Genomic DNA, 24,630 nt, shown 5'->3' with positions numbered 1-24,630 from the left:
CTGCCCTCTAGGAACCAAAATCATAAACCGATCAAAGTGGTCACGGCCGGTCTCGAGGGGGGCGCGCTCCCTCGAGTCCGGCCGTGAAGTGGTCTGATCGCCGGTTATTTGAATGTTAAACCAGAGTTCATACACTTCGAACACGGTGGCAAGCACACGTTGCACAACTGTTGCAGAGTAAATTGTCTTGTTAGCCATCCGTGGATGTTTGAATGAATCCAGTGAAAGAACACACGTGTGAAATGCGCGTGCACGAAACACAAAGAACGTGCTATGGAGGAGGAGGAAGTAACTGGCAATGTGAAATCTCCCGCCACAAAGCATGGTGGTGCCCTCTACACTTGATGTTCATAAGTACAAGCACCACAAAGCTATGAAAACAAAAAGGCTATGTTTCTGCAAAGCTGGTTTCTATCGAATTTTTATTGCATAAGCATGGCAGTTGTTGAGAAGTTTGCCGACAGTTCCGTAATGGCTGTTATTATGTTGTTATTTTTGTGGTAATGAAGAATAAATAACGAAGCATCCTAGCCCATACCTGATAAAAATACAGTTGTAAAATTTAATACGAAAACATTCGTATAGACATTAAAGTGTGCTTTGCTAAAGCATAAATTTCTATGCATAGCGCGCGTCGACTGAAGTTTATATCGCAATTCAAACATATACTTAGTTGCTCTTTTCAGTCACAGATGGCAGCACCACATCAGCAATTTGGCGCGCTTTTTTTTGCGCAACGTCGTCTGCAAGAGCGCCAAGCTGCAGCCTTTAACAGCAATGTATGGGTAGAGCGAAACTAAACATAAAAACATCAAAAACTCGTAAACGATAACAAAAACAGGACGCCGCCGCCGTGGCGAACCAACCACGTGTTGCGTTGGAAATCGCTTCGTGAGTGCCCGTTTCTTCAGCTGTTCGTGACGCCTCCCCGTCGTGGACTGCGAGTTGGGCACCGTGTTGTCCAAAACCGGACCCTGGTCGGAATCACAGTACCGTACGTATACGTATAACACGTCCGCTACCCAGAGCTCCTCCGTAAGCATAAATGTGCGCTCTTGCGGACTTAATCAGCTCAGTAGAGGAGCGGTCTGTTGGTGCCGGGTGCATATTTTATTTTCTGTTATCTTGCTTTGCACGCTTCCCTCCAACGCGCCTAGCGAGCGAGCAGGAAGTTGTGCGTTAGCGCGCTGCGCAACTGCCTCCCGGGTCATTTCCTCCGAACGAAGCTGTCGAGCAGACGAATTATTCGGCAACGCTTGTAGAGGAAAGTAAACAGTGCAAAAAAAAAAAACATCTAGGAAACAGCTACGAATGACTGCTTCGGGTCGCGGCTGTTGTGGCGACGTAACGACACCGGAACGGGGAAATAACACAAAAAGTTTGGAGCGAGAAAGTGTACAATTCTCCCCGTGCCCCGAGCCGCGCACGTTCTCCGCACTCCCAGCTTGAAACAACCCGATAATTGGGTCGCATGGCTGGCAGCGACGAGTAGGTAGCCGCTGTGCCGTCGTCACAGTCGTTCGGCGTAGCATGGGCGTAGTGTACTGAACCTGTTGCCGACGCGTTGAATCAGTGGTCGTCGTGGTCGACGTTTTCATCGTTTGCCGCTTCCGAAGCATCCATGTCCGCGTATATGTACAGGTGCGTGTGTGAGTGTGCGAGTGTGCAGTCCGTGACCGCCTCCCGTCGTTGACGGCGCCGCTGCTGCCTGCGCATCGAAACGAAAAACTAAAAAAAGAAAGCGTGCAGCGACGACGAAAAAGCCGGATATACGGACAGGAAAGAAAGAAAAAAAAGCAAGACGAAAACGAAACAGAAACTGCGTGCCGAGAGAGCGAATCGTGTACACGGCTCCGCGCCGCGCCACTCGATCCGGGGTCTTGAGCAACTTTTGAAACACGAACGGCACGGCGACGACGACGGCGTCGACCGCACGAACGCAGCGCCGGATTCAACTCTGCGATATAGACGCGCGCCCGCCTTTCGCCTCGCCGCTGCCTCCTAGTCTCGACGTCGCGCCCTGCAAGCGGGCGGTCCCCGGACGAAGTGCTACTCTCCCACTGTGCGCCGTTTGCGTGTTTTCCGACGTGCGAAGCTCTTCACGCGCTCGCCGCCACTGTCGGCGTGTCGTCGTCTCTCAACTGGCTCTGCGTCTGGATCGACGCACTTCTGTCGCCGCTCCATCTGCTTCGTGGTATGCCGCTAACTGCTCGACGTTGCCTCCGGACTGCGTCTTTTCTTCGGCGTTCGTGACGGCTGTGCGTTGGGAGCCGGGTTGTCTGAGAGATGTGACAGGGAGCCGCAGAGCCAGTAGGTGTGGTTGTGCGCGCGTTTTGGTGTGTCGATACCGGTGCCTGGTGCGTGCTGGTAACGGAACGCGGCTGTTCGCCGGCGACGAGGGTGCGTGTTTGTGCTTGTGAGTGCTCGCGCGTGCATACGATGGAGGACCGACGCAGCGACGACGATAGCGGCGAGGCCTCGGGCCGTCGCGGCGCCGCCAGTCGTACCCGCTCGCGCAGCTTCAACAACAGCAGCAGCAGCGGCGGCGGCGGCCCCGCCACTTCGTCCAGCCCATCCCGGAAAGAGGACGGCGGATCGCGCGCTCGCGCTGCCTGCAGCGGCGGTGGCGGCGCAACGACGACCAAGAAGGCGTACTCGCTCGAATCCATTCAGCGCTGTAAGCGCTGGCGACCGTGCCAGCTCCTGCGCGAAGTGTTCGCCAAGACGCCGCTGCTGTTCGGCGCGCGCCGGCAGCAGCAGCAGCAGCAGCTCAACAGCAGCGACAAGTCGCCGACGACGCTCATGACGCCGGCGTCCGAGAGCGCGACGCTGTCGTCCGAGGACAGCGGTCACGCCGAGTCGCCCGCGTCACTCGTGTCGGTTGTGGTGATCGAGTCTCCACCTTCTCCGATGCCCGGCGAGCTGGATGAACCGTGCTTCGTGCCGCCGTCATCGAAGTCGCGACGCTCCTGCAGCGCCGACTCGGCCGTGGATTTTGACACCAGCGAGGACGCAAGCCTGGTGGTGACCACCGTCTCCGGTGCTGGTGCAGGCGGTGATGCTGGTGCCAACGGGAGCCTCGTCGTCTCAGCCCCCGACCACAACGGCGGTGACCACGTCTGTTCCGTGCTGGTCCACGGAAGTGGAGGAGCTGGCGGGGACGATGGCTTCGACGTCGCCAACTCTCTGCACCAGCCTCAGCACCACCTGCACCGCACCAGCCTTCCGGGCGACCGGGTCATGTGTGCCAACAACAACGGCACCAGCAAGCGGCCGCTCTCGCAGTGCCTGTCCCTGTCGTGTCCTGTGCTCAGCGCGCCGTGCGTGATTGTGAGCGACTTCAGCAGCTGCGACGTCTCGCCCGAGATCATCGAGGAGGTGGACGCCGACCTGAGCAACCACTCGTCGGGCGGCGAGGTCCGGGACTACCTCTCGCTGGGCGGCCGCTCCTGCAGCTCGTGCTCTCTGTCGTCCACTGTGTCCAGCGCCTCGTGGGACGACGAGGCGTCGCAGAGCGACGTCAGCGAGGCCGGCTCGGCGGGGTCGTCGAAGGTGAGTGGATTAATGGCACACCGCGTAATCTGGCTGGCTGCGCTTTTTGTGTCCTTACCGCATGACCTGTGTGTCAACAACGGAACTTGGAAGTAGGCTAACAGGCGTCGACGTTTTGAAGCTTGGCGGTACAATGTTCGGTTCTTAAGATGGAGTCATCTTAAGTCGTTCCCATGAAAACGAGATCTGGGCCGGCTTGCACGAAACAAATAAGACCGGCTTATTTCCAGTCTAATCTTATTCGCGGTCTAAAAGCTCTCTCGATTTTGAGAAAAGAAAATGCGCATTGATGGTTCACTTTGTGAGTGCCTCAAGTGCGCACGACGTGGACTAAAACATTGAGTTACCGAGCTTTCAGTCGGAGTTCGTGGTGCATTTGAGGTGTCCACTGACAAAATGAACCAGCTATGCGCCTTTCCTTTCTTCAAAACCGAGAGAGCTTTTAGACCGCGAATAAGATTAGACTGGAAATAAGCCGGTCTTATTTGTTTCGTGCAAGCCGGCCCTGGACTCTGTAGCAGCATCATTGTGCCTGCGTCCTGGATCATCTGTGTTTGGTGTGACCAAAGGCCCTCAAGGTTTTTCTCGTTTTTTTCACGGCTTCGTGATCGGACGGGGTACGAGCGGCATCTACGTCCATGGAGCGATATAATCTTTAAAGTTCCAGAAGGACAATATGACAGTGGTCCAGTTATCGGAAGGACATGCAGCTCTTTGAAAGTGCCGCGGTAGTTGGCAATCTGTCTGTCACCTCCAGTCGGCGACCACTGTAACGGACGCGTTTTACCCTTACGCTCTATATCGAAGTGTTCGTTGCATAACGAATTCGTTATGAACGGAAGACACGTGCTGTACAGGAGGAGGCTTATTTCTTGCCCTCTGCACGTTGCCTGTTTGCAAGTCTGTGTCTGTATAGTATACGTCCTAAGCGGGAATTTTGTCGCTTTTTTTTTTTACGCGATGTCTGTTTCTTCCTCTTTGTGCGGCTGTATTCTTGGCCAATGAGAAACGAGGAAATGTGTGTAATTATTCGTAATTACGTTGTGCAACCATATTCCCCCGGGGGGGATGGCATTTAGTCGCGGGCACGTCGGTAGGCTCGGACTGGTCCCTCTGTGTGCCCTGGCCAGATGAACAGGCTCTTTGCATACATTTGTTGAGCCGAGTTAAATGCTTTACGTGAAATTAAGGCGCAGCAGTTTGCTGTAAACGACCCAAGCACGTTTAGCGAATGCTCCATACATTCTTGGGGAAAAATTGTTCCTCCGAAGAAACGCGAGTTAGCACCCGACGAAGTTCAGATTTCTGCTGGCGTCTACGTATGGCAATTGGTGGCACATGCGTATATTTGCCAAAGGATGCATTCGAAGATGACCTTGTTACGGTAAGGCATAATTTACAACGTACACGTTATATTTTGCCGCTCTTTGGTTACGCGTAAAGTTTGACCCCTTTGTCCACCGGTGTTTATGAGGCGTTTCATTCCAGCGTTTAGTGCGGCAATTCTTCTCAGACTTGACATTAAAATCATCAGAAGGATTTCAGCTTCAGGATTTCACGGGGAAAATCTTAAACATAAACAAAGTCCTTTAGTGGTATTTAGAAGGCTCAGAATGAGCCGCATGCTTCCACTGATTTCCGGGTCAAAAATTTCACTAGCGATGTGTCGCCATTGGCTCTATATAGAGTTACAAGAGCTCGATAGTGTGTTGTTTCGTACATATACAGGGTGTTTCAACTATGATTTTACACGCTTTTCAAAAATGTAATTTTTAATTTAGAAGAGCGATTTTTTCGGCCTAGCATTGTCAGTGCTGTAATGCATCAGAATACAGCTAAAACGTTAACTCTTTAACTATTACTGTTAAGATCCGTAATTACTGAGAGCCGTGCAGCCCACCGTAAGTAATATCCACATCCGTTTTTAGGATTTCGAAAACGCGGTTATCCACGGCGCTGTGGCCCAACTAATTTTGGCTACATCGCGCCAAAATGCATGCACTTTCGTCTTGAATAAACAGCGCGAGCGAAGACGAGCACAAAAGAAGAAAACGGACGACACAGCGCTGTGTCTTTTCTTGTCTTTTGTGCTCCTCTTCGCTCGCGCTGTTTATTCAAGATGCTTAACCAACTAGCCCGCCAAAACGTGTTAATGCACTTTCGAGGTGCGTGCAGAGAAATCAACTTGTCCAGTGCACAGAACTCGTCGAATTAGACAAAATTTGTTAGGCCCAGAGCGCAGAAGGTAACCTCATTTTTAAAATTATAAAAACTGGCATCGTTAGTACTTGCAGTTGGCTACACGCTTCTCAATAATTAACAAGCCCAGCAGTAATAGTTAAAAACATAACTTTTAGGTAGTAGTTAACCGGCCTGCTAGTTACCGCATGTTAGTTTTATTCTGATGCATTACAACCCTGACGATGCTATGCCGAAAAAAATCGCTCTTCAAACTCAAAAAGCCTATTTTTTAAAAAAATTGTGCAAAGTGTTAGGTAAAACACCCTGCATATGAAAGGCAACCCGCTTTCGTACTGCTTGCATGTTACAAAGTTGTCATGCTTTATTATAAAGCGTGTCACAACGTCCACGACGCTGATGAGTCCGCTTTGTGTATACGACGAATATGTGGGGAAGCTCTTGCGCTTTTCAAACGAAGTACGCGAGAGTCACGTCATCATCAGCGACGATTACTCAACACTGACATTCGAAAGGCTTATTCTTCTTAGTGGAACCAATGTTATATAAAACGAGGAGCATGGCCAAGGGTTTTCTTCAGCGTTGCCGGACGTAAAAAAGTCGTCGCTGCTTGACCTCAGAAGTCGATGTCCTCAATAGCTCCTCAATAGCTTCCACGCAGAGGTTCGTTCGTTCACAGAAAGAATGCTTGACTCCTAGTCCAAATAAGCTGGCCGTGAGCAGTAATTGCTCAGCCTATACCTGATAGCAGCGACATGGTCTGGCTCAGTGTCGACCTAACCCTTGCATTCCACGTCATTGTTGTTCCGATGGGTCCTCAACCCCGATCACTCTTTCACCTAAGAAGCACTAATAAGAAGCATCCTCTAAGTTTTACATACACACTTGGTGACACACAGGTTAAAAAATATGATCAGGTGAAGTATCTGGGGCTCATCCTAACATCTAACCTGCGTTGGGAGCCCTACATCAAATCCATTTGCTCTAAAGCTCAAGGTAAATTACATTATTTAAGGAGAAAGCTCCGTTACACGCCGGCCCATATTAAACTCAGTGCCTATAAAACTCTTATAAGACCTACCCTAGAATATGCGGATATAGTCTGGAGCCCCCATCAAAAAAGTTTAATAAACAAATTAGAGCGCATCCAAAAACTAGCAGTGAGGTTCGTCTATTCAAAGTATTCACGTCAAACTAGCGCTACCAGTCTAATAGTTCAGTCAAATTTACAAAGCCTGTCACAGAGAAGAATCATTTCAAGATTAAAGTTTTTGTTCCAACTTCTTCACGGTCACTTCAAAATAGCCAATTCACAATACTTACACCCGCCATTCAAACACTCGTCTAGAACAAACCATAGTAAAACACTTCGTCAACCAGTCAGCCGTGTAAATATCCACACGTACTCCCTGTTTCCAGATGCTATATCATATTGGAATAAATTGCCTGAAGATGCGGTGAAGTGTACGTCCGTGGAACTATTTCTTAATTATATCGAAAAAATTGACTTTTCTGTTTAATTCTCTCCTGGTCTTTTTGTGTTTGGGTCAGAGAACATCTCTGTATTTTTGAATTTTTGTTTTTACTCTGTTTGTTCAATGATGCATTGTAAACACTCCTGCATGGGCCCGAAAAGGGCCTGCAGTATGTTCAAATAAATAAATAAATAAAACCTCGCGCAGCCTCTTCTGCCGCGCTTGCTTCTTTGTTCGCGTGCTGATAAGGAAAAGGTCACGCTTATCTGTCGAGTCGGGTATAGGCGCTCGACAGAGCACTCGAACTTGAGGCTTGGAAGTGCATAATGCCGGGAAAAGGACAGTGCCTCTGCCCACACCTGTAGATGGAGGCCACTGCGCCATGCTCTCTCTCTCTCTCTCTATATATATATATATATATATATATATATGAAGGGGGTGCAGATCGGATGGATCCGGTAGAACATAAACGTAATTCGATTGACACATGGTAGAAAAACAACTTTATTCTAACGTTTCGACCAGGGTCTGGCCTTCGTCAGAGCTCACTCTGACGAAGGCCAGACCATGGTCGAAACGTTAGAATAAGGTTGTTTTTCTACCTTGTGTCAACCGAATTACGTTTATATATATATAAATAAACTTAGAACGGTCAGGGTTCGGGCTAGCGGGTAGTCAACATGAGGATCCATAGCGCACAATATTCAAGGGACACAACTCATTCATGTTGTGTCCTTTGAATACTGTGGGCTATGGATCCTCATATATACTATATAGTAAGTTGAATAAATCTTAAGTTTTTCAATGTGATTGCTCCAACTTACTATATTTTTAATCAGTTGCTTTGAGGACTTTAATATCCTTTATATATATAAACGCTTCATTTAGGCAAACATTTACTGCGAGACGACGTTTCGGACAGAGCCTGTCCTTTCTCAGCACGAGCGTCAGTAGGCCGCCTCCATAGGTTCGTGGTCGTTGGCGTCGGCACTTGGCCATCATAATATATATATATATATATATGTGTGTGTGTGTGTGTGTGTGTGTGTGTGTGTGTGTGTGTGTGTGTGTGTGTGTGTGTGTGTGTGTGTGTGTGTGTGTGTGTGTGTGTGTGTGTGTGTGCCATTCTATAAAAGCACGGGCCATCATCAAGTTGGTATACTGTAGCGTAGCAGCGACGACAGGTAAACAGGCAAGGAGGCAGGCCGAACTGTTAAACCGGAAGAAAACGCGCATTCGGCAGTCGTCGATGCGGCCGCCGCTGTCGGCCTCGTTCCACTGAAACATTACGCTCGGCGAGCCTTCTCGGTGACCCTCGTGTGTCTTCGCGGACAACCGTCGTGATTATCGTGCAGAGCAGACCGTGAGCGACCGCGATTCTCCGCGAACAAAGCCGTCGTGATCCTGCAACCGTGCATGCACGCGTCTACACGCTCGGCTGGATGCTAATGAATGAACAATCACTCCCTTCATCTAGGCCTTTATTTATAGACTGCACTGTCGCGGCATACACCCTGCGACGCCGAGTGAATTGAATTCACCACGGGCGGCGGGGAGAGGAGGGTGCAAGCGGGGTGAGAGAGAGGGAAGGACGTACACGCGCTGTCTTCCTTCCGCGTGAAGAGCCGTCGCGTACAGATGCACCCACTGTGAAACAATGCGTGGCGTCGTAGTACAGGCACGACTCACGCCCACGCGCACACACGCACACACACAGCCGCACACACGCACACACACAGCCGCACACTGCCACAGGCGCTTGTCGTGCCAATGAGCATCGCCCGTCACGCGCCGACCGTGAAGGCACGAGGCGCGCTTCGGTGCTTGACAGGCGCGCGTTTAGGGTTAGCGCTGATCACGGGACACAGTGGGGCGGTAGTGGCGTGTCAGGGGGCTCCTGCGTAGCGCGCGCAGGCACGTGGTGCTTTGTGAAACGCGCGTTTCCCGGGCTGTCCTCGCACGCGTGGATTTTGGAAGGCGCCACGCGCGCCCCCTATATACACCCGAGTGCGGACGCGTCAAAATTCGTCAGGCCATACATGGGTGGTTCGCTCTTCGGCCGAGTAAGCTCAGTAGCAGTTAACCCAGTCGAAAAACAGGACAGAGCATTTTGTTTCGTCGCAGCATATTTTCGGTAATGCTTTTTTCCGTGAAATTGTGGTACTTATAACAACGGAAGTGTTTGTAGTAACAAGAGAATTTTGTGTAGTTTGTACAGAAAAGTAGCACAGAAAAATACCTCAAACAACAAAAACATTTTGTCGTCTTTCTGGCACGGTTCGGTCGTTCTTTTTCCACTGGGTTATGGCAGGCCTCAGGCGCTAAATCTCTGTAAGGTGAGAAGAATTAAAGTGGAGAGTTGTGCTAGTCTCTCACGTCGATCCAGCGCGGCAAAAGGGCGCTAACCGACGATCACGAGTAAGGACGCAGGCGAAAAGAGCGCTTGTTTTTTTTCCTCCGTCTCATTTCTAGTCGTGATCGATCGTCCGTTCGCGCTCACCTGTCTCAAACGTGAGCAGAATCCTTTCAAGTACTCCTCGTCTTCGGGGGCGCCGCGAGTGCTGCACTTAACGGCCCACTAGCAAAGCGCATGTCCCCTAGACTTCTGGCCCAGGGTTGCCAGGGTTGCATCCTGCACTGCCGGCACGAACACGCCTGTATAGTTGGTACCGAAGCGTTATTAAAGCCACGGGGGCCGCCCCGCGCACACAAATCGGTGAGGGCAACGCGCAGCAAATATGTAGGCAGCAACTAGTCGACGTATACATCGTGGTGTACTCATCCGTCGTAAACTAAGCTCAACAGGACATACGCGTGAATGGACAACTTGCCGCGCTATGTGACCGAGACGAGATTGATATCCAGAGGTGGTCGAAGAGTAGGCGCTAAGAGGGCACGGCCCATTGCGGGAGAAAATGTTTCCACAAAGTACGTCAACTATCCCCGCGCCATGATTCTTGTTAAGCCTATTGCAGCGTCATCAGCTGCCCTGACCGTGTATAGCTGTCCGCTACCTCCGTGCCCTGTGGGGTGTATGGCAGGCCCGAACTGCGCCGCATCCCAAGCTGACAGCTCCACACCTTGTTTCTTTTTTTTTTTTGCGATCCCTAAACCCTGTTTCTTCCCTTTTGAAAATGAGGCAGGGTGTCTTGACAAATCCTTGAAGCATCCATGGATATATATTATAGTGCGGTCATGTGGCGCCCTTGCAATCAACGGAGAACAGCGCAAGGACGACACGGAGCTGAGGAACGAACAGGGAATTGACGAACAACCGATTTCCGCTGGCGACGCAGTTCAGTCGAGTTGCTCCCCGATAAATGCGACGTACCCGAACGAAAAGAAGAATAACCAAATCAGTGTACATGCACGAAATGACTCGTTTATTGTTTTTTTTTTTTACATCGAAATCCTTGACACAAGGTATGTTCGATTTGGCTGCACTTTATGCACCAGGCCAAGGAGTGCAGCACTTTCGCATCCGTTTTGCCAGTGCAGCGAGTGCCCGTTGCACTTCCGTCTTCGTTTTGCAAAAGTGCCAGACTAGTGCAGCACGAGTTCTTTACTGGCTTGCACTCTCCCCAAGTGGAAGTGCAGCAATATGGCGGCGCCCATGTGTAGGTCGGAGAAGCGGAGAAGGAGATATGACAGTAGTCGCTAAAAGAAACGGTGGCAGTTCTTTCTTGAAAGAAGGAGGTGAGGAACCGTTCATGGCGTCATAATTGTAGACCTGTAAGCGGTCAAGTCGAGCCTCATGAGCGGCACTTCAGCGCACATTCGTAAATCGTCTGCGTGTATACACGCAACGACTCTTCTTTTTTTCCATGGGCTGGTTCGTGGCGGCACTTCGTAGGGATTTCCTGCTTGAAAAAATTATTCGTATGGTTCGGGATGTTGGCGCCCGCTGACGTCGGCGACATGCAGTTGGCTGTGATTTGGTGAGCGACGCCAAGGTTTGCAGACGACCAGGCCTGCACTAGTGCAGCACTAGTGCAACACTAGTGCAGCGGGTACGTCCAAATCGAAGAGACCTACAGTCCGACAATTCGCCATTGGCGAACTGCCGCTTGTGCGCGTTCCGCCTTTGAAAACAGCGAGCCAGCAGCAACAGGTGAACGAAGCCCGTTGAACTCCATCCGATCGCTGATAAAAATTCGCTCATCGCACAAACTATTAAAAGGTGGGCTCATGTGCTGACAGCTTTACGACGGGTGCCAATCGAAGCGGAATCCTTTCGAATAAAATGTAGGAAGAAAAAGAAATCTCTGAAAAGATAGAACCGCGAAAATAACTTGGAGCGCACAAATATTGCTGCTGCCGTTGGATCGTATCAGGTGGACGAGAGTTCTGGGATAGATACGGGGGAAAACTTTTCGCGGTCACATCCGACGCATGAAGGTAGATGGCTGTGAAAACGGTATTTTACGACTTGTCCCTTCGTTGAGAGCTGGAAATAAGCGACACTGGCAGGAAACGAGGACGTTGAAGCGCTCGTTTTAAACGGCGTCTACGTCATATGGGCCTCACATAAGTCAGCGACTCTGAAATTATGACGTGTTTGCTGCGCCGTTTGTATACGGGCCCGTGGAGCTTATCAAACCTATCTAAATGGAAAAGTTTGGGGACCGTCAATGCGAATTTCTTAAATTGTATACTTCATGCTCAGCGGGTGTATGAGCCGAAAACGTCGATACTGCCGTGGAATCGGTAGCTGCGTCGTGATGCTTTCCTCTCTGTGAAGAATAAATTATGTTAGCAACGCGTTTTTAAAGTTGTGTAATAATAAAATTAACGCAGGTGAATGTTGGGTGGTAGGCTGGTATGTAAACTTTCACAGCATTTCCTGGAACAATAGCAAGTGACACAGAACGTTTCAGGGTGCGCTTTATAATGAAGGCAAAAATATGTGTGTGAACTCCAGTTAAAGAAGAATCTGATCTAATATTACACAATATGCTGAGGTTTGTTAGCGTACTACGTTTTACATATAGTGGACTGAGGCAATGAAATTGTATTAATTGTGGCGACTGGGGGAAGACTTCCAATCTTTCGACGTGCGGAGGATGAATTATTCTGATGTGTGTGTGTGTGTGTGTGTGTGTGTGTGTGTGTGTGTGTGTGTGTGTGTGTGTGTGTGTGTGTGTGTGTGTGTGTGTGTGTGTGTGTGTGTGTGTGTGTGTGTGTGTGTGTGTGTGTGTGTGTGTGTGTGTGTGTGTGTGTGTGCGTGCGCGTGCGTGCGTGCGTGCGTGTGCGTGCGTGCGTGCGCGCGGCTCAGTGAAAGTTACATATTAGGTGTCCAAGCATGCAGTTAGCCTCGTTAACGATGAAACCGACCTGCTTTCCAACTCAGCTTTTAAGTGACAGGAATGCTTGCGTACTTGCATGACATGAGCGACTAATGAGCGATATTGCTGAGGCGATATTACGCTTTCGGGATGTGCGTAGGAATTTTTATTTTATAGCGTTCAGCGTCGCTTGCCATGTTCGGCGCCAGGAAGGGTTATTGTTGGTATCCGAATTCAGTGCACGTCAAAGAACTCCAGGTGGTCGAAATTTCCCGAGCCCCTCACAGCCTGAGTCGCTTTGGGACATTAAACCCCATAAACCAAACCGAATTCCGATTGTGTCTGTGTCGGTTTATATGTCGCGAAAAAGAACACCGTCATCTGCAAATAAGTGAATCAGTGAGGAAAAACAGTTTGGCTGCTCATTAACGGAGATTTAAAAAAGTAAAGACACAAGGCTGGATCCCTCTACTGCCCCGTCCCTCAAGGCCGATGTGGAGGGTTGGAACGTTAGACCCTGCATATCTTCCGACCTGCCTTTAATGCCTCATACTGTCGAGACCAAGGAATGTTAGCAAGCGTGTCCGCGTTTCGGCGTTACTACTTAAAAAGAAAAAAAAAATGTGTCGAGGCTGGGAATTGAACCAGGGCCTTCGGCATTTGAAGTGGAGACGAGACGCTACCACTCTGCAACGATAGTTTTTTTTTTCTTTATTGCATGAATGAATACATCAGTAAAATATCGTAGTTGTCATGCCCCTTGGCAGACAACCGTTTCTAATGGACTTTCATTAACACAAGTTGGTCCATCAGACTCAATACATCCTCCGCGTAATCTTGTTGCTTCAAGACTTCTCTCAATTTGTACACATGTTCCGCAAAATAATCACATACACCGATCGTGCATCCACTCTGCAACGATAGCTCAGGGTTTGAGCAAGAATAAAGGTACATCTTGTGAATGCATGGGTTTCGTAAATAAAACAAAAATAAGAAAACAAATAAAATAAAAGTAAACAAAAATGAAATAAAAAATATTAAAAATAAAAACGTACAAAAGATAAAACAGTGTGAAAGGAAACGCTTTCGCCTTGCAGCACTTTATAGATTTGACGAAAGCCGTACATACAACGCGGGTGTGTTGCAGCGCGCCCGAGCTCTTTTTCATTTCATACAGCGATTCGGTTGTACCTTTCGCAGTGTTGCATAACTGTGCCAGATGGCGATCGTGCTGCGTAGACGCTTGTGCAGAAATGCCGAGGCCGCGAGCCAAGGCGTATTTGAGGACGTAGAGGAAGGGGGAAGAGAGGAGGGTCGGCCACAAGGACGCATCGAACGACGACGCGAGTGTTCGGCCGGTCAGGCGTGCGTCTTCGTCTCTGGCGACCGAATGACAATGAAGGGAATCCCCCCCCTCTTTCTGTATCCGCACGTATTCGGCGCCGGAAAGACGGGCGCGAATTACGTCGTTTACGCCCTCCCCCATCGCCCCCCCCCCCCCCTCGTCTTCTATATACTCGCGTATGTGTTATAAGCTTGGTCCGAAGAGGTGCAGCTTCAATGGGAAAATCGTCGCCCCTGTATATAATATACAGGGCTTTCCATTTTCCTCAATACTGCCCCTTTTTTGCTGTTGTAGAAATGCCAGAATACCTAGCTACGGAGCACCGCTTTCGAATATCTGGCCGGGATGCTCCCTTCGAGAATATTTCTAAACGCTAATTAGTTAATTAACACGTCCAAATGCGGGGACCAAATGTGTATTGAATAAGATGCAACGCCCTGTATAATCAGAGGCCGTCTACCGACGTCAGCCGGTTAGGTCACTGGCGAAGGTCGGTGACTGACTGACTTACTCACCCTTCGACCGTAAAAGAAAAAAATAAATAATTGGTTTTTGAGGAAAGGAAATGGCGCAGTATCTGTCTCACATATCTGGGTGGACACCTGAACCACGCCGTAAGGGAAGAGAGATCCCGTCTTTTGATTTTTGAAGCCGATAACCTTCGTAGGATACGTTCATTGAAAACATGGCATCGCCACGGTACGTCGTAACTGAAAACTGCACCGTTCGTTGAAGTGACGGCCTATAGGATAACGGTGTCGGCGAGAACCGGAAGTGAGTGATGGCGACTGTGCATGCTTAGAGTGCCGTCATAATTTTGTTGTTTTTTTTAGGCCTTCAAATGAAAGTTTTTCACCACCACCACCGTCATTCCAGCAGAGACACCGTTTAATGTGTTGACAAACCAATGTGTTGGTCGGGAAACTTCATTTTGCTTCTCATATGTATAACGAATTCCTCTGGTCATGGCTTGAACCTTCTAGACTTCTCTCTAAAAGCCCCTTGTGGCTGACAGCTGTATCTATACAATCCAATCGCCCAGGTAGCCGAAAATACGGTCGAATAATACTGACGTGACTCCAAAGGCCGTTTATTCGTCGTCTCCTCAAGCGGCGAAGCTGAAGAGCGAGGCATGCTACATTAGCCCTGCCTGCGTGGTCCAGGCGCGTTTAGCTCATGAGGGCTTTGTAGAGGGCGTGCGAGGTGTGGTCACGTGGTGCAGATCCGGGCCTGAGAACCGGCGTTCTTGTGAGGGTGAGCTGGAGCGCGGTGCATCTGTTCGCATCGAAGAGATGTGTCGGTGCATCTGTTCTCATATGGGGTGAGTAGAAGGTTATTCTGCACTAGATGTATTGTAAATCACGTTGGCGTCCGATTTACTCTGGGTTCACGTGCCCCGGTAAGCACAGGGTTAGAGTGACCATTGAGCCTCCCCTCCGCAGCTGACGCAATTCCCTGATCGCCACGAGAACACCCACCACAACAATCAATCAATCAATCAATCAATCAATCAATCAATCAATTACTTTTTCAAGATATGAAGCTGGACGATCTCCCGGGCTGAAAGTTACTCAAGCAGCTTGTCTGAGGCCCAGGAGACCACTCCATGACAATAGCAGTTAAATAGAAGGCACGTGCACCTACAAGATAAAGCACAAATGACCATCAAAAAATAAGTTGACAAATAATTCAAAGCGTGAAAGTAACATTGGGCATTACGAAAGAAAACAGTTGGATCAAAAATCTAGTAGTTCCATCCTAAAATAGTAGACACTCACGAGACAACATAATGCTTATTGGAGTTCCAAAAATAAAGGCCTTATTAAAACAACATTGGGAATTAGAAGGAAAATAACTGGATGAAAAATCTAGTATTTGCACCTGAAAACGTTAAACACACACAGAGCAACTTAACGCTTTTCACAACTCCCTAGACTTTAGTCCTGCCGTATACCGTGGTCCAGGTATTCCCCAGCTGCCGCATCGTTCATCAGCGACGTCACTCACCGTGTGGCGGCGCGGTTAAACGACCACCTTTAGCGCTAAAATCCTCAGCATCTTTTATTGTCGCCCTGTATTTTTTTTTTCTTCGGCGTTTCCTCATTGAACAAGGCGTGAGTTATTCAGGTAAAAGGCAGGAGAGTGGGTAGCCTCTTATCAGGCGACCCTAAAACGATGCGCTGTCCCTCTCACTGCGGAGTACCTAAAAGGAGCGAGAGACGAAGGCCGCTTACAGATTAATTTGGGTCACTTTGAGGAAACGCTTGTCCTGCGGCGCAGTCTGGAGAGAGAGAGAGAGAGACGACGTCCGCGCGGGAATTGCGAGGAGGTGGCTGACGAAGTCGTCGTCCCTGAATTTACAAGTCACTCCTCGGCGTTGATAGCTAGAGGGGGGCTCGAAACGCGAGTTAATTGATGCGCCTGGAGCGTAGCCGCGGTGACATAACGAATTGACGTCCGCGATAAAGTGCGTGTCGTCTTTGCGGACGGACTTCGGGGAATTTTGTGGGATATAGGCCGTGCCTGGAGCTTTCCGATTTTGTTGTAGCCTTTTTTTTTCTTAAAGGAATACTGAAGCAAAATCTTACAATTGAACGAAAACGCTGAAAATGTATTCTCGGAATGCGATTACACCGAAATCTAGTCGTCACTTCGCATATTTTTCAGCGGATAGGTTTTATTTTCGATGTTTTATGAGCGCGCGCCAATCCCTCCCGGCCGGCGCGAGGTGAAGAGTGTGACGTCATGACACCCTCCTCCGACAGGCAATCGGTCGCGTCACTCGAAGCGCGATGTCGCACTGCAGTTTGGGTAGAACAAACGATAAGGCTCCCAACCTCCGACGCTGCCGACGCCAAACTGCCAAAACCCGCGAGCGACGGCAGTCGTGATCGTGCGGGAACAGTGGGCGCGCGGGTGTTATGACGTATAGTCGCAGCTTCCACAGCCGGCCGCCAGGGGCAACAATACGGAAATTAATCGCGAAAAAAAAAAAACGTACTATCCGCCTTTTTTTCGCTAAATTGCTTGTCGCATTTATCAATTTTAACAGTCAAGCTGTTGTTTACATGTAAAAGAGCAGCTCCAAAAATTTGATTCAGTATCCCTTTAAAGGCGAAAGCCTTAGTGCATAGTCAAATACAACTCAAGAACTCAGCGGCTTTTCCCCGTCAAACGACGCCCTTCCTTCATGGCGCCGGTCGATTCTCATGAGCTCGTTAACGTGACAATGCAGGGAGCGGCGCCATAATGCAGAGAGGGTCTACACCCCTGACCATAGAGGGAAGGGATTATGCACTTTCATCGAACACTCCCTGCTTTGTCACGCTAGCGGGGTCACGTGAATCGGCCTACGCCATTGGCTGGAAGGCGGTCCTTTGACGGGGAAAAGCCGCTGCGTTCTTGAGTTGTACCCGATATAGCCCCATTACGAGAAAAGCCGGCGGCGTGTCAGTGTGTGTACCCGTGAGACAATTATACACGTTTCGTCTATATATATATATATATATATATATATATATAAGGGAAGAGGAATGATGGGCTCGTTATAAATATGAGAGAAGCCAACACACAGCTCACACAGTTCTCACACAGCTTCCACCCTCGCCGTTCGATGGCGTTCTACGCCACACCAGCGGTAACCCAGGACGTTCCACGTACGTCCGCCGCTTACGAACACGGGTGGCGCTGATGAACACTCTCAAGTTTAGGTTATTTGCAAACATAAATACCCCCGAAAGCAGAAGGTTTGACAGCCGTCGCCGTAGCTCAGAGGTAGAGCACCGGACGCGTAATTCGGAGGTCGTGGGTTCGGATCCCACCGGCGGCATGTGGTTGTTTTTTCTTCTGCTTTTCTAATCAATTAGCTTTAAGCGACAGTAATATTCTTACTTGATCAACGCCACAAAAAAATAAATTAATTAAAAAAATCCCCTGTGCTCCTTGGTTTCTGTGGCTGTTGGCTTCTCTCATATATATATATATATATATATATATATATATATAAGTAAAGAGTTGAAGTACACTTCTTAAAGAAACATTTATTTACCGACGGTTTCGGACGGTGGACCGTCCTTCATCAGGGTAAGGTTGTTTGTCACCCTGATGTGAAGGTTGTTTGTCACAAACAACCTTACCCTGATGAAGGACGGTCCACCGTCCGAAACCGTCGGTAAATAAATGTTTCTTTAAGAAGTGTACTTCAACTCTTTACTTATGTTGTTAGCAGTCGAGCAAGTTTTTTCATCGTAATATATATATATATATATATATATATATATATATATATATATATATATATATATATATATATATATATATATATATATATATATATATATATATATATATTGATCGTCATGCCATTTGTGCAGACCGTGTGGTGACCTTTTTCAATGGTAGTAGACTGTCCTTCTGTATACAGTCTATAGACAGTAGTCTACTAGTGGTTTGTAGACTGTCTATAGACAGAAATCTACAGGAAGTGTATGACCATAAGTCTGTAGATCGTCTATAGACTCTATAAACATGTGTCTATTAGTCTTTCAGTAGACATTTGTCTATAGATGGTCTATAGACAGAAATCTATAGGAAGTGTGGCCGCATGTCTATATATTGTCTATAGACTCTATAGACCTGTGTATATTAGACTTTAGTAGACATTTGTCTATAGACGGTCTACAGACAGGTATCTATAGGAAGTGCATGGCCAGAAGTCTATAGATCGTCTATAGAGTGTCTATAGAAAAAGTCTACTAAAAGTATATGACCATAAATCTATAGATTGTCTATAGACTGGTCTATAGACTGGTCAATGGGATTTGTCTATAGAAAGTATATAGACTTCATAGACAAGTCTGTACACAGTCTGTGGACTGTGTAAAGAAATTTTTTAAAGGGGTGTGAAGCAAATTTAGCACTTTTTAAGGACGTGAATAAAAATTACAAAATATTTTTTCGAAGATTTATACCCCTGATGATTTTAAGGTGGTATGCCGAACAATTCAGAACACTGAAAGAAATTTTATTCCCTCAAAACATTTTTCCTTCAAGAGTGGCGGCAGACCTTAAGTTCCCTATGATTTCTTTATCTCTGTAATCCTGCGAAACGGAGAATCTTCAAATCTGGCTATGCAGTTACTGGTATCATACCAGCCGAAGGTGCTGATCATCTCGGTTCCAACTATATAAGTTTTGCGGTCCTTGAAAATGCCGGTTCTGTCCTTAGTGAGGGCTAGTACGCTGTTATTAAGGCGGAAGCCTTTAATGCCTCATCGTTGTAAGCAGGAGTTGTCGACAGAAATGTCACGCTTTTCAATTGGTCGAAATGGGCGTGACGTCACAGTGCGCGAATTTCAAACGGGGCCAATTGTACTTTGGCTAGTAACCATGCAATTAATTAAAGGGATTTGTATATTGAAGCTCCAAGTAAGTTAGAATGAGTTTAATTAATTGCTTAATTACCAAATTGGCGTAATTAACCTTTCTAGTCAGGCCAGATAAGTAAATAAAACCGAGTAAGAAATTGGATCGGGAATCGAACCCCGGTCTCCGGAGTGCGAGACGAGTATGCTAACCACTGCGCCACGCCAGCTCGACGGTTTGGAATGAACAAAGGCGCGTCTAGCGAATACAGTCTTTTCGTTCACTCCCATCTTCCTCCCTTCACATTACGGCGAGGTTCAGGTGTCCACCGACGTATGCGAGACAGATACATTTCCTTTCCTCAAAAACAAATTTACCGACGAGCAAGGCGTAGAACCGAACGGGTGATGGCGTTCTATGGACTCCCTGGCAGCGTTGCAAGACGCTGTCGCGTTCCACTCTTACATGCGAAGCTTAGCATCTTAACCACGCATCAGTGACGCAAGCAGCAACACCGTGCTTAAGGCTTTCACCTCACCGCACTTTAGGTCAACAAAGTGCCTCCCTGACTTTTTTTTTTGGTTTCTTTAGTGGTAGATTCTGGCGGCCTCAGTGGAGAACTTGGAAGGAATTTGACACGACAGCTTTGTACACTGGCTGGAACAAGGCAAAGTGTATTAATGATGATTATTATGCGTTTTAACCGTGCAGGGGTACTTTTTGGGCCAAAATGCACCAGGGCAGAAGGCGTTTTCGTCTGCAGAAGGTGTGGTCTATGACCCATTTCCCACGCATTTCACCTCAGATAAGTCGGACACCTGCAGACCAGGGGACAGCTTTTACACATTGTATCACCGGCAGATCCCCAGCGGCACTGGGGATCGAACCCCGTACCTCCCGCCTGCGAGGCAGACGCTCAAACCACCACCCCACTGCTGCTGTCTTAAACGTATTAACCTTGCAATTACTTTGGTTACTTGGTTGAAGCGGCGTAGGCGGCTCCAAGGAATGTGATGCGATCATTAACTCTAGGTGCTGGCGCATTCTAAAGAGCGAAGCGCAAGGTGCAGTTCAGAATTAAAAGCCTCAATTTCTCTTCATCTGAGGGACAAAATTCGCTGTGGCTTAGCTTGGTTAAGCCCGGTAATTGCGAAAGCAATATCCGTATCTACGCCATGGTTCAGCTGGTAGTGTAGCTGGTGGTGGTGCTTGTGGTTAGACTCGTGGTGATGCATCGGTTATACAATCCAATCCAGTTCAATCCAATGCAATCCAAACCAATCCAATCAAATCCAATCCACTCCTATCCAATTTAATCTAATCCAATACAGTCCAATCCAATCTAATCTAATCCAATCTAATGCAATCAAGGTCAAATGAAGGTGAATGGTGGTCACGGCCGCGGAACGATGGTGGTCACGTCCGCGGCACGGCAAAGGCGTGAAAGTGCAAGTAGTATTGATTTCGCAATAAAAAAAAAGGGGGAGGGGGGCACTCCGCGACATATTCTTTAATATGCGCTTAATCACGGCAACCTTAGTACAGAGTAGCCACAGTTGCGCACAACAGCGCAGCGGGAGGAGTGTAATTCAATGAGGAAGGAGGAAAAGGTAGCCGGTATCGGCCTCGTCCAAACTTTGCAGGATCATGGATGCCCGCGCCATTTTCCGGAAGGCCATTTCAAAGCCTTGTGTCACGTGGCTGATAGATTGAAAGCGTTTGTGCGGGGAAAGGTACTGCTTTAGAAACTCTGTATATCGACTGTATATAGTGCTGGCGGTGTCACGTGACCGGAATGAATGGAGAGCATCGTCGCACGCTTGTCGGCGGTGCAAGTAAGCAATCACACGCGATTTATTTGTTGGCGGTAATATAACGAATCGAATGGATCGTGGTATTAGAGGAGTCCCGGCGCAAAGTTTCAACGAAGGACAATTACTAAAATAAGCGCCCAAGACAACGCAGCCACACATCAGCGAAGGAAAGCTGCGTGTCTTAATTTCTTAGAATTTCTGCAATCGGATAATAATTTGTTCCGGAGAAGAGATTGATCTCGAGGCCTCTCTCAAACTGAAGTGGTCTCTGTTCCACTTTGTAGAATATCAGGACGGAAGGACGCCTGCAGGGAAACATACCCAGTTTTTGTGGACGTTACCTACGCCATCTGTCAGCCGCCAATAGCGAACACGGCGTAAATGAATGGGAATGCAGTCGAAACTCGTTATGACGAAACTGGTTATAACGAAATAATGTTTTATGTGACCTCATGCCTCATGTGACCTACATGTGACAGCTATCGTTCGATTGATAAAACCGAAACCGTATTAGCATCAAGAATAAATTCATCATCATCATCATCAGCCTGACTACACCCACTGCAGGGCGCCGCCGCGGTGGCTCAGGGGCTATGGTGCTCGGCTGCTGGCCCGAAAGACGCGGGTTCGATCCCGGCCGCGGCGGCTAGAATTTCTTTGGAGGAGAAATTCTAGAGGCCCGTGTACTGTGCGATGTCAGTGCACGTTAAAGAACCCCAGGTGGTCGAAATTTCCGGAACCCTCCACTACGGCGTCTCTCATAGCCTTAGTCGCTTTGGGACGTTAAACCCCATAAACCAAACCAAACCACTGCAGGGCAAAGGCCTCTCCCATCTCTCTCCAATTAACCCTGTCCTTCGCCAGTTGCGGCCACCGTATTCCCGCAAATCTCTTAATCTCATCCTCTCATCTAACTTTCTGCCGCCCCCTGCTACGCTTGCCTTCTCTTGGAATCCACTCCGTTACCCTGAAGGACCAGCGGTTATCTTGCCTTCGCATTACATGCCCTGCCCAAGCCCACTTCAAACTAGTAGGGAATCGCGAAAGAGTTCGATATATTCATAATTAGATATATAAAAATTACTTAGGCTTATCTACAGCTGTGGGATCGATATAGCCAGTAATTCGAAATAGCCGAATTCGATATATCCACCGACTTCGACTTTATAGAGCATTTAGCGGTCGTGGGGATTACCACGGGCTGATTCATGTACACTATAGGAGGATACAACTCAAGAGTTAAGCGGCTTTTCCCTGTCAAAGGATCCCCTTCCAGCCAGTGGCTTAAGCCGATTCTCATGAACTTGCTAGCGTGGCAAAGAAGGGAGGGAGTACCATGGAAGGAGTGTACTGTATCCTTTCATCTGCCACTACCTGCATTGTAACGCTAGCAGGCTCGTGAGAACAGGCCGACGCCATTGGCTGGAAGGCGGTCCTTTAATGGGGAAAAGCCACTTCGTTCTTGAGTTCTATCCGACTTTAATGCCTAACGCGTCATTTGAAAGAAGAAAACCTGTGAGTAAAGGTTTCGTGACTACACTCCTTAAAGGACAGTCCTCATGTTTCGAAAACGGTGGGCCAGAAGGTGTCCTGTAAGTGTTAAGACGCCGGACTGCCCTTCGAGAGGTTGCTGGGGTCGCATCCGCCGTTACTGACCTTTGCCCTTAGCGAGACACCTTTCAGCCGGAAATTTTAGCCCACCGTTGTCGCATCGCGTTCAATCATCTAATGCGGAATTGTCTGCGGACAGACGGAAACCCCTGCAGTGTCATCATCTTTGCAGAAACGGGCAGTCGAAATACGCGTCATGTTAAAGGGAAGTCCGTCGTACGTCGCGCATACGTCACGCTGTCCAATTGGCCAGACGAGCTGCGCCAAGACGTCGATCCGCAACGCGGCAGAGCGCGCAGGAAGTCCGATCCATTCAAACAAAGGCATGGTGTTACACCCTTCAAGAGAAAATGCCAGCGACTCTCAGCCGCACGAAGATATCCTCCGTTCTTATCGGGCCGTTCTTTTTTTTTTTTCTCGGAGGTGCATATGACGTTGGCCCCGGTCCAGACACTTGTTTACCGCCGGATAACGCGTTCGGTCGGTTTTTGTTTCTTTTCGTCTTTATTTTTTCGCTCGTTACTGGCGTTGTTCCTTGGCTTTTGTGGTTTTTTTCTTCTTTTTTTCTGCTGACGTCCTCTCTGATTGGAGCATGTCCGTCCCTGTCGGTAAACACGACAGAAAGTTTGCTGTCGTCACAACTGATTTTTTTTTAGTGTTTTCCACCATGAACTTCTGGCGACAACAGGCTTTGTATATTAAAAACAACTGAATTTTATTAAGTATCATGCTGCCCCCCTTCGTAGCGGCAGAACTGCAGATAATTACGTAAACAAGATACTACGGTACTGCAGAAAAATCTGTCGTTACGACAAAGTGACAAAATATTCCGTAGTATCTTGGGTAAGATTCCGTCATTTTTTCGACTGGGGTCTCTCAAGATGCCCCGCTATTTTCTTGGCGTGGCACTTTCAGCCGGAACAAATACATTCGAACCTCGTTATAACGAAGCGGTTTATAACGAAATAATGGATATAACGAAGAAATGACGATTCCCCTTGGAAGCACGGACTATAACGAAGCTGCGGGTATAACGAAGTAATCGCCGGACCCCTTAAACTTCACTATAACGAGGTTCAACAGTAGATGAAAGGCAACCAAGCACAGCAACTGGAAAGAGTCGAGCACAAAGAAGGCTTCACATGAGTTCGATTTCCATTGAGCATGCTGCAATATCATGTACTGTTCGAATCTCGCGTGATGGTGAGGATGTCAACTCTGAGCCACCAATTCCTTCGTGCTGGACGCTAACGTATTTTTTTTTGTTCTTCTGCTGGAAACTGACTGGCACGCAGGACCAACAATAATCCGTAACAGTCGGTCAACTTCGATTCCTAGCTACCACGAACTGTGTGAGATATGAGCTGACGGGAACAAAATCAGCAAAGCACCGAATGAGCAAAGTCTGTACAGTGCATGGGGCGTCTGTGCCAAAGACGCGCGAATTCGCCTTCTAGAAGCCGAATCTCGACCGGCTTCGCGGCAAGTCTGCGTCGGGCGCATTTTCACGCGGAGTGCTGGTAGAGTTGAGCGTCCAAGTCGCAGATAAGACCACATGACTCGGGAGACGCATCATCCTGCACCAGAGTCCGAACACCGCCGGCGGACACACATTCTTTTGCAGCGTCAAATGTACGAACATTGCCTTGGAGAAATTGAACAGATGTCGCTTTCGCGCTTTCATGCAGGAAGAGCGCGAATTAAGCCCTTGAGGCAATTTCCAAATGTTTGCATTTTCTTAACGAACGCTGACTTTTCATAGTGACTTCAATTTTTTGCTACTCTTTTCTCGTTCATTTTTTTTATCCCTTCACCCCTTTCTCCCCATGTAGTGTTAGCAAAACGGTTATTCTTCCGTTTAACCTCCCTGCCTTTCCTCTTCTACCTCCTCCTCCTCCACCTTGTATTTTCTTACTTAGTAGTCACTTAAAAAAAAAACAGGTTAAGGGGGGTTTCAAATCGGGCTAATTGGTTGTTAACGGAGT

At 48.3% G+C, this 24,630-nt stretch overlaps 1 protein-coding gene across 1 annotated transcript in view; it reads left to right on the top strand.

The window, feature by feature from the left end:
• The first annotated feature begins 876 nt into the window (after window positions 1-876).
• Window positions 877-24,630, top strand: part of LOC149332606 (uncharacterized) — a 266,465-nt gene continuing 242,711 nt past the window's right edge. The window contains exon 1 of the mRNA XM_089558239.1: window positions 877-3,552. Coding sequence (XP_089414365.1) covers window positions 2,440-3,552 — 1,113 coding nt within the window. The 5' untranslated portion in view covers window positions 877-2,439. The remainder of the gene's footprint in view (window positions 3,553-24,630) is intronic.

The sequence above is a fragment of the Amblyomma mixtum genome, chromosome 8, assembly GCF_055824585.1.
Source record: "Amblyomma mixtum isolate Tamu chromosome 8, ASM5582458v1, whole genome shotgun sequence".
NCBI classification, from domain to species: Eukaryota; Metazoa; Arthropoda; class Arachnida; order Ixodida; family Ixodidae; genus Amblyomma; species Amblyomma mixtum.
Note: the sequence above shows the minus strand (reverse complement) of the source record. Positions and strands in the feature narration are given on the sequence as shown.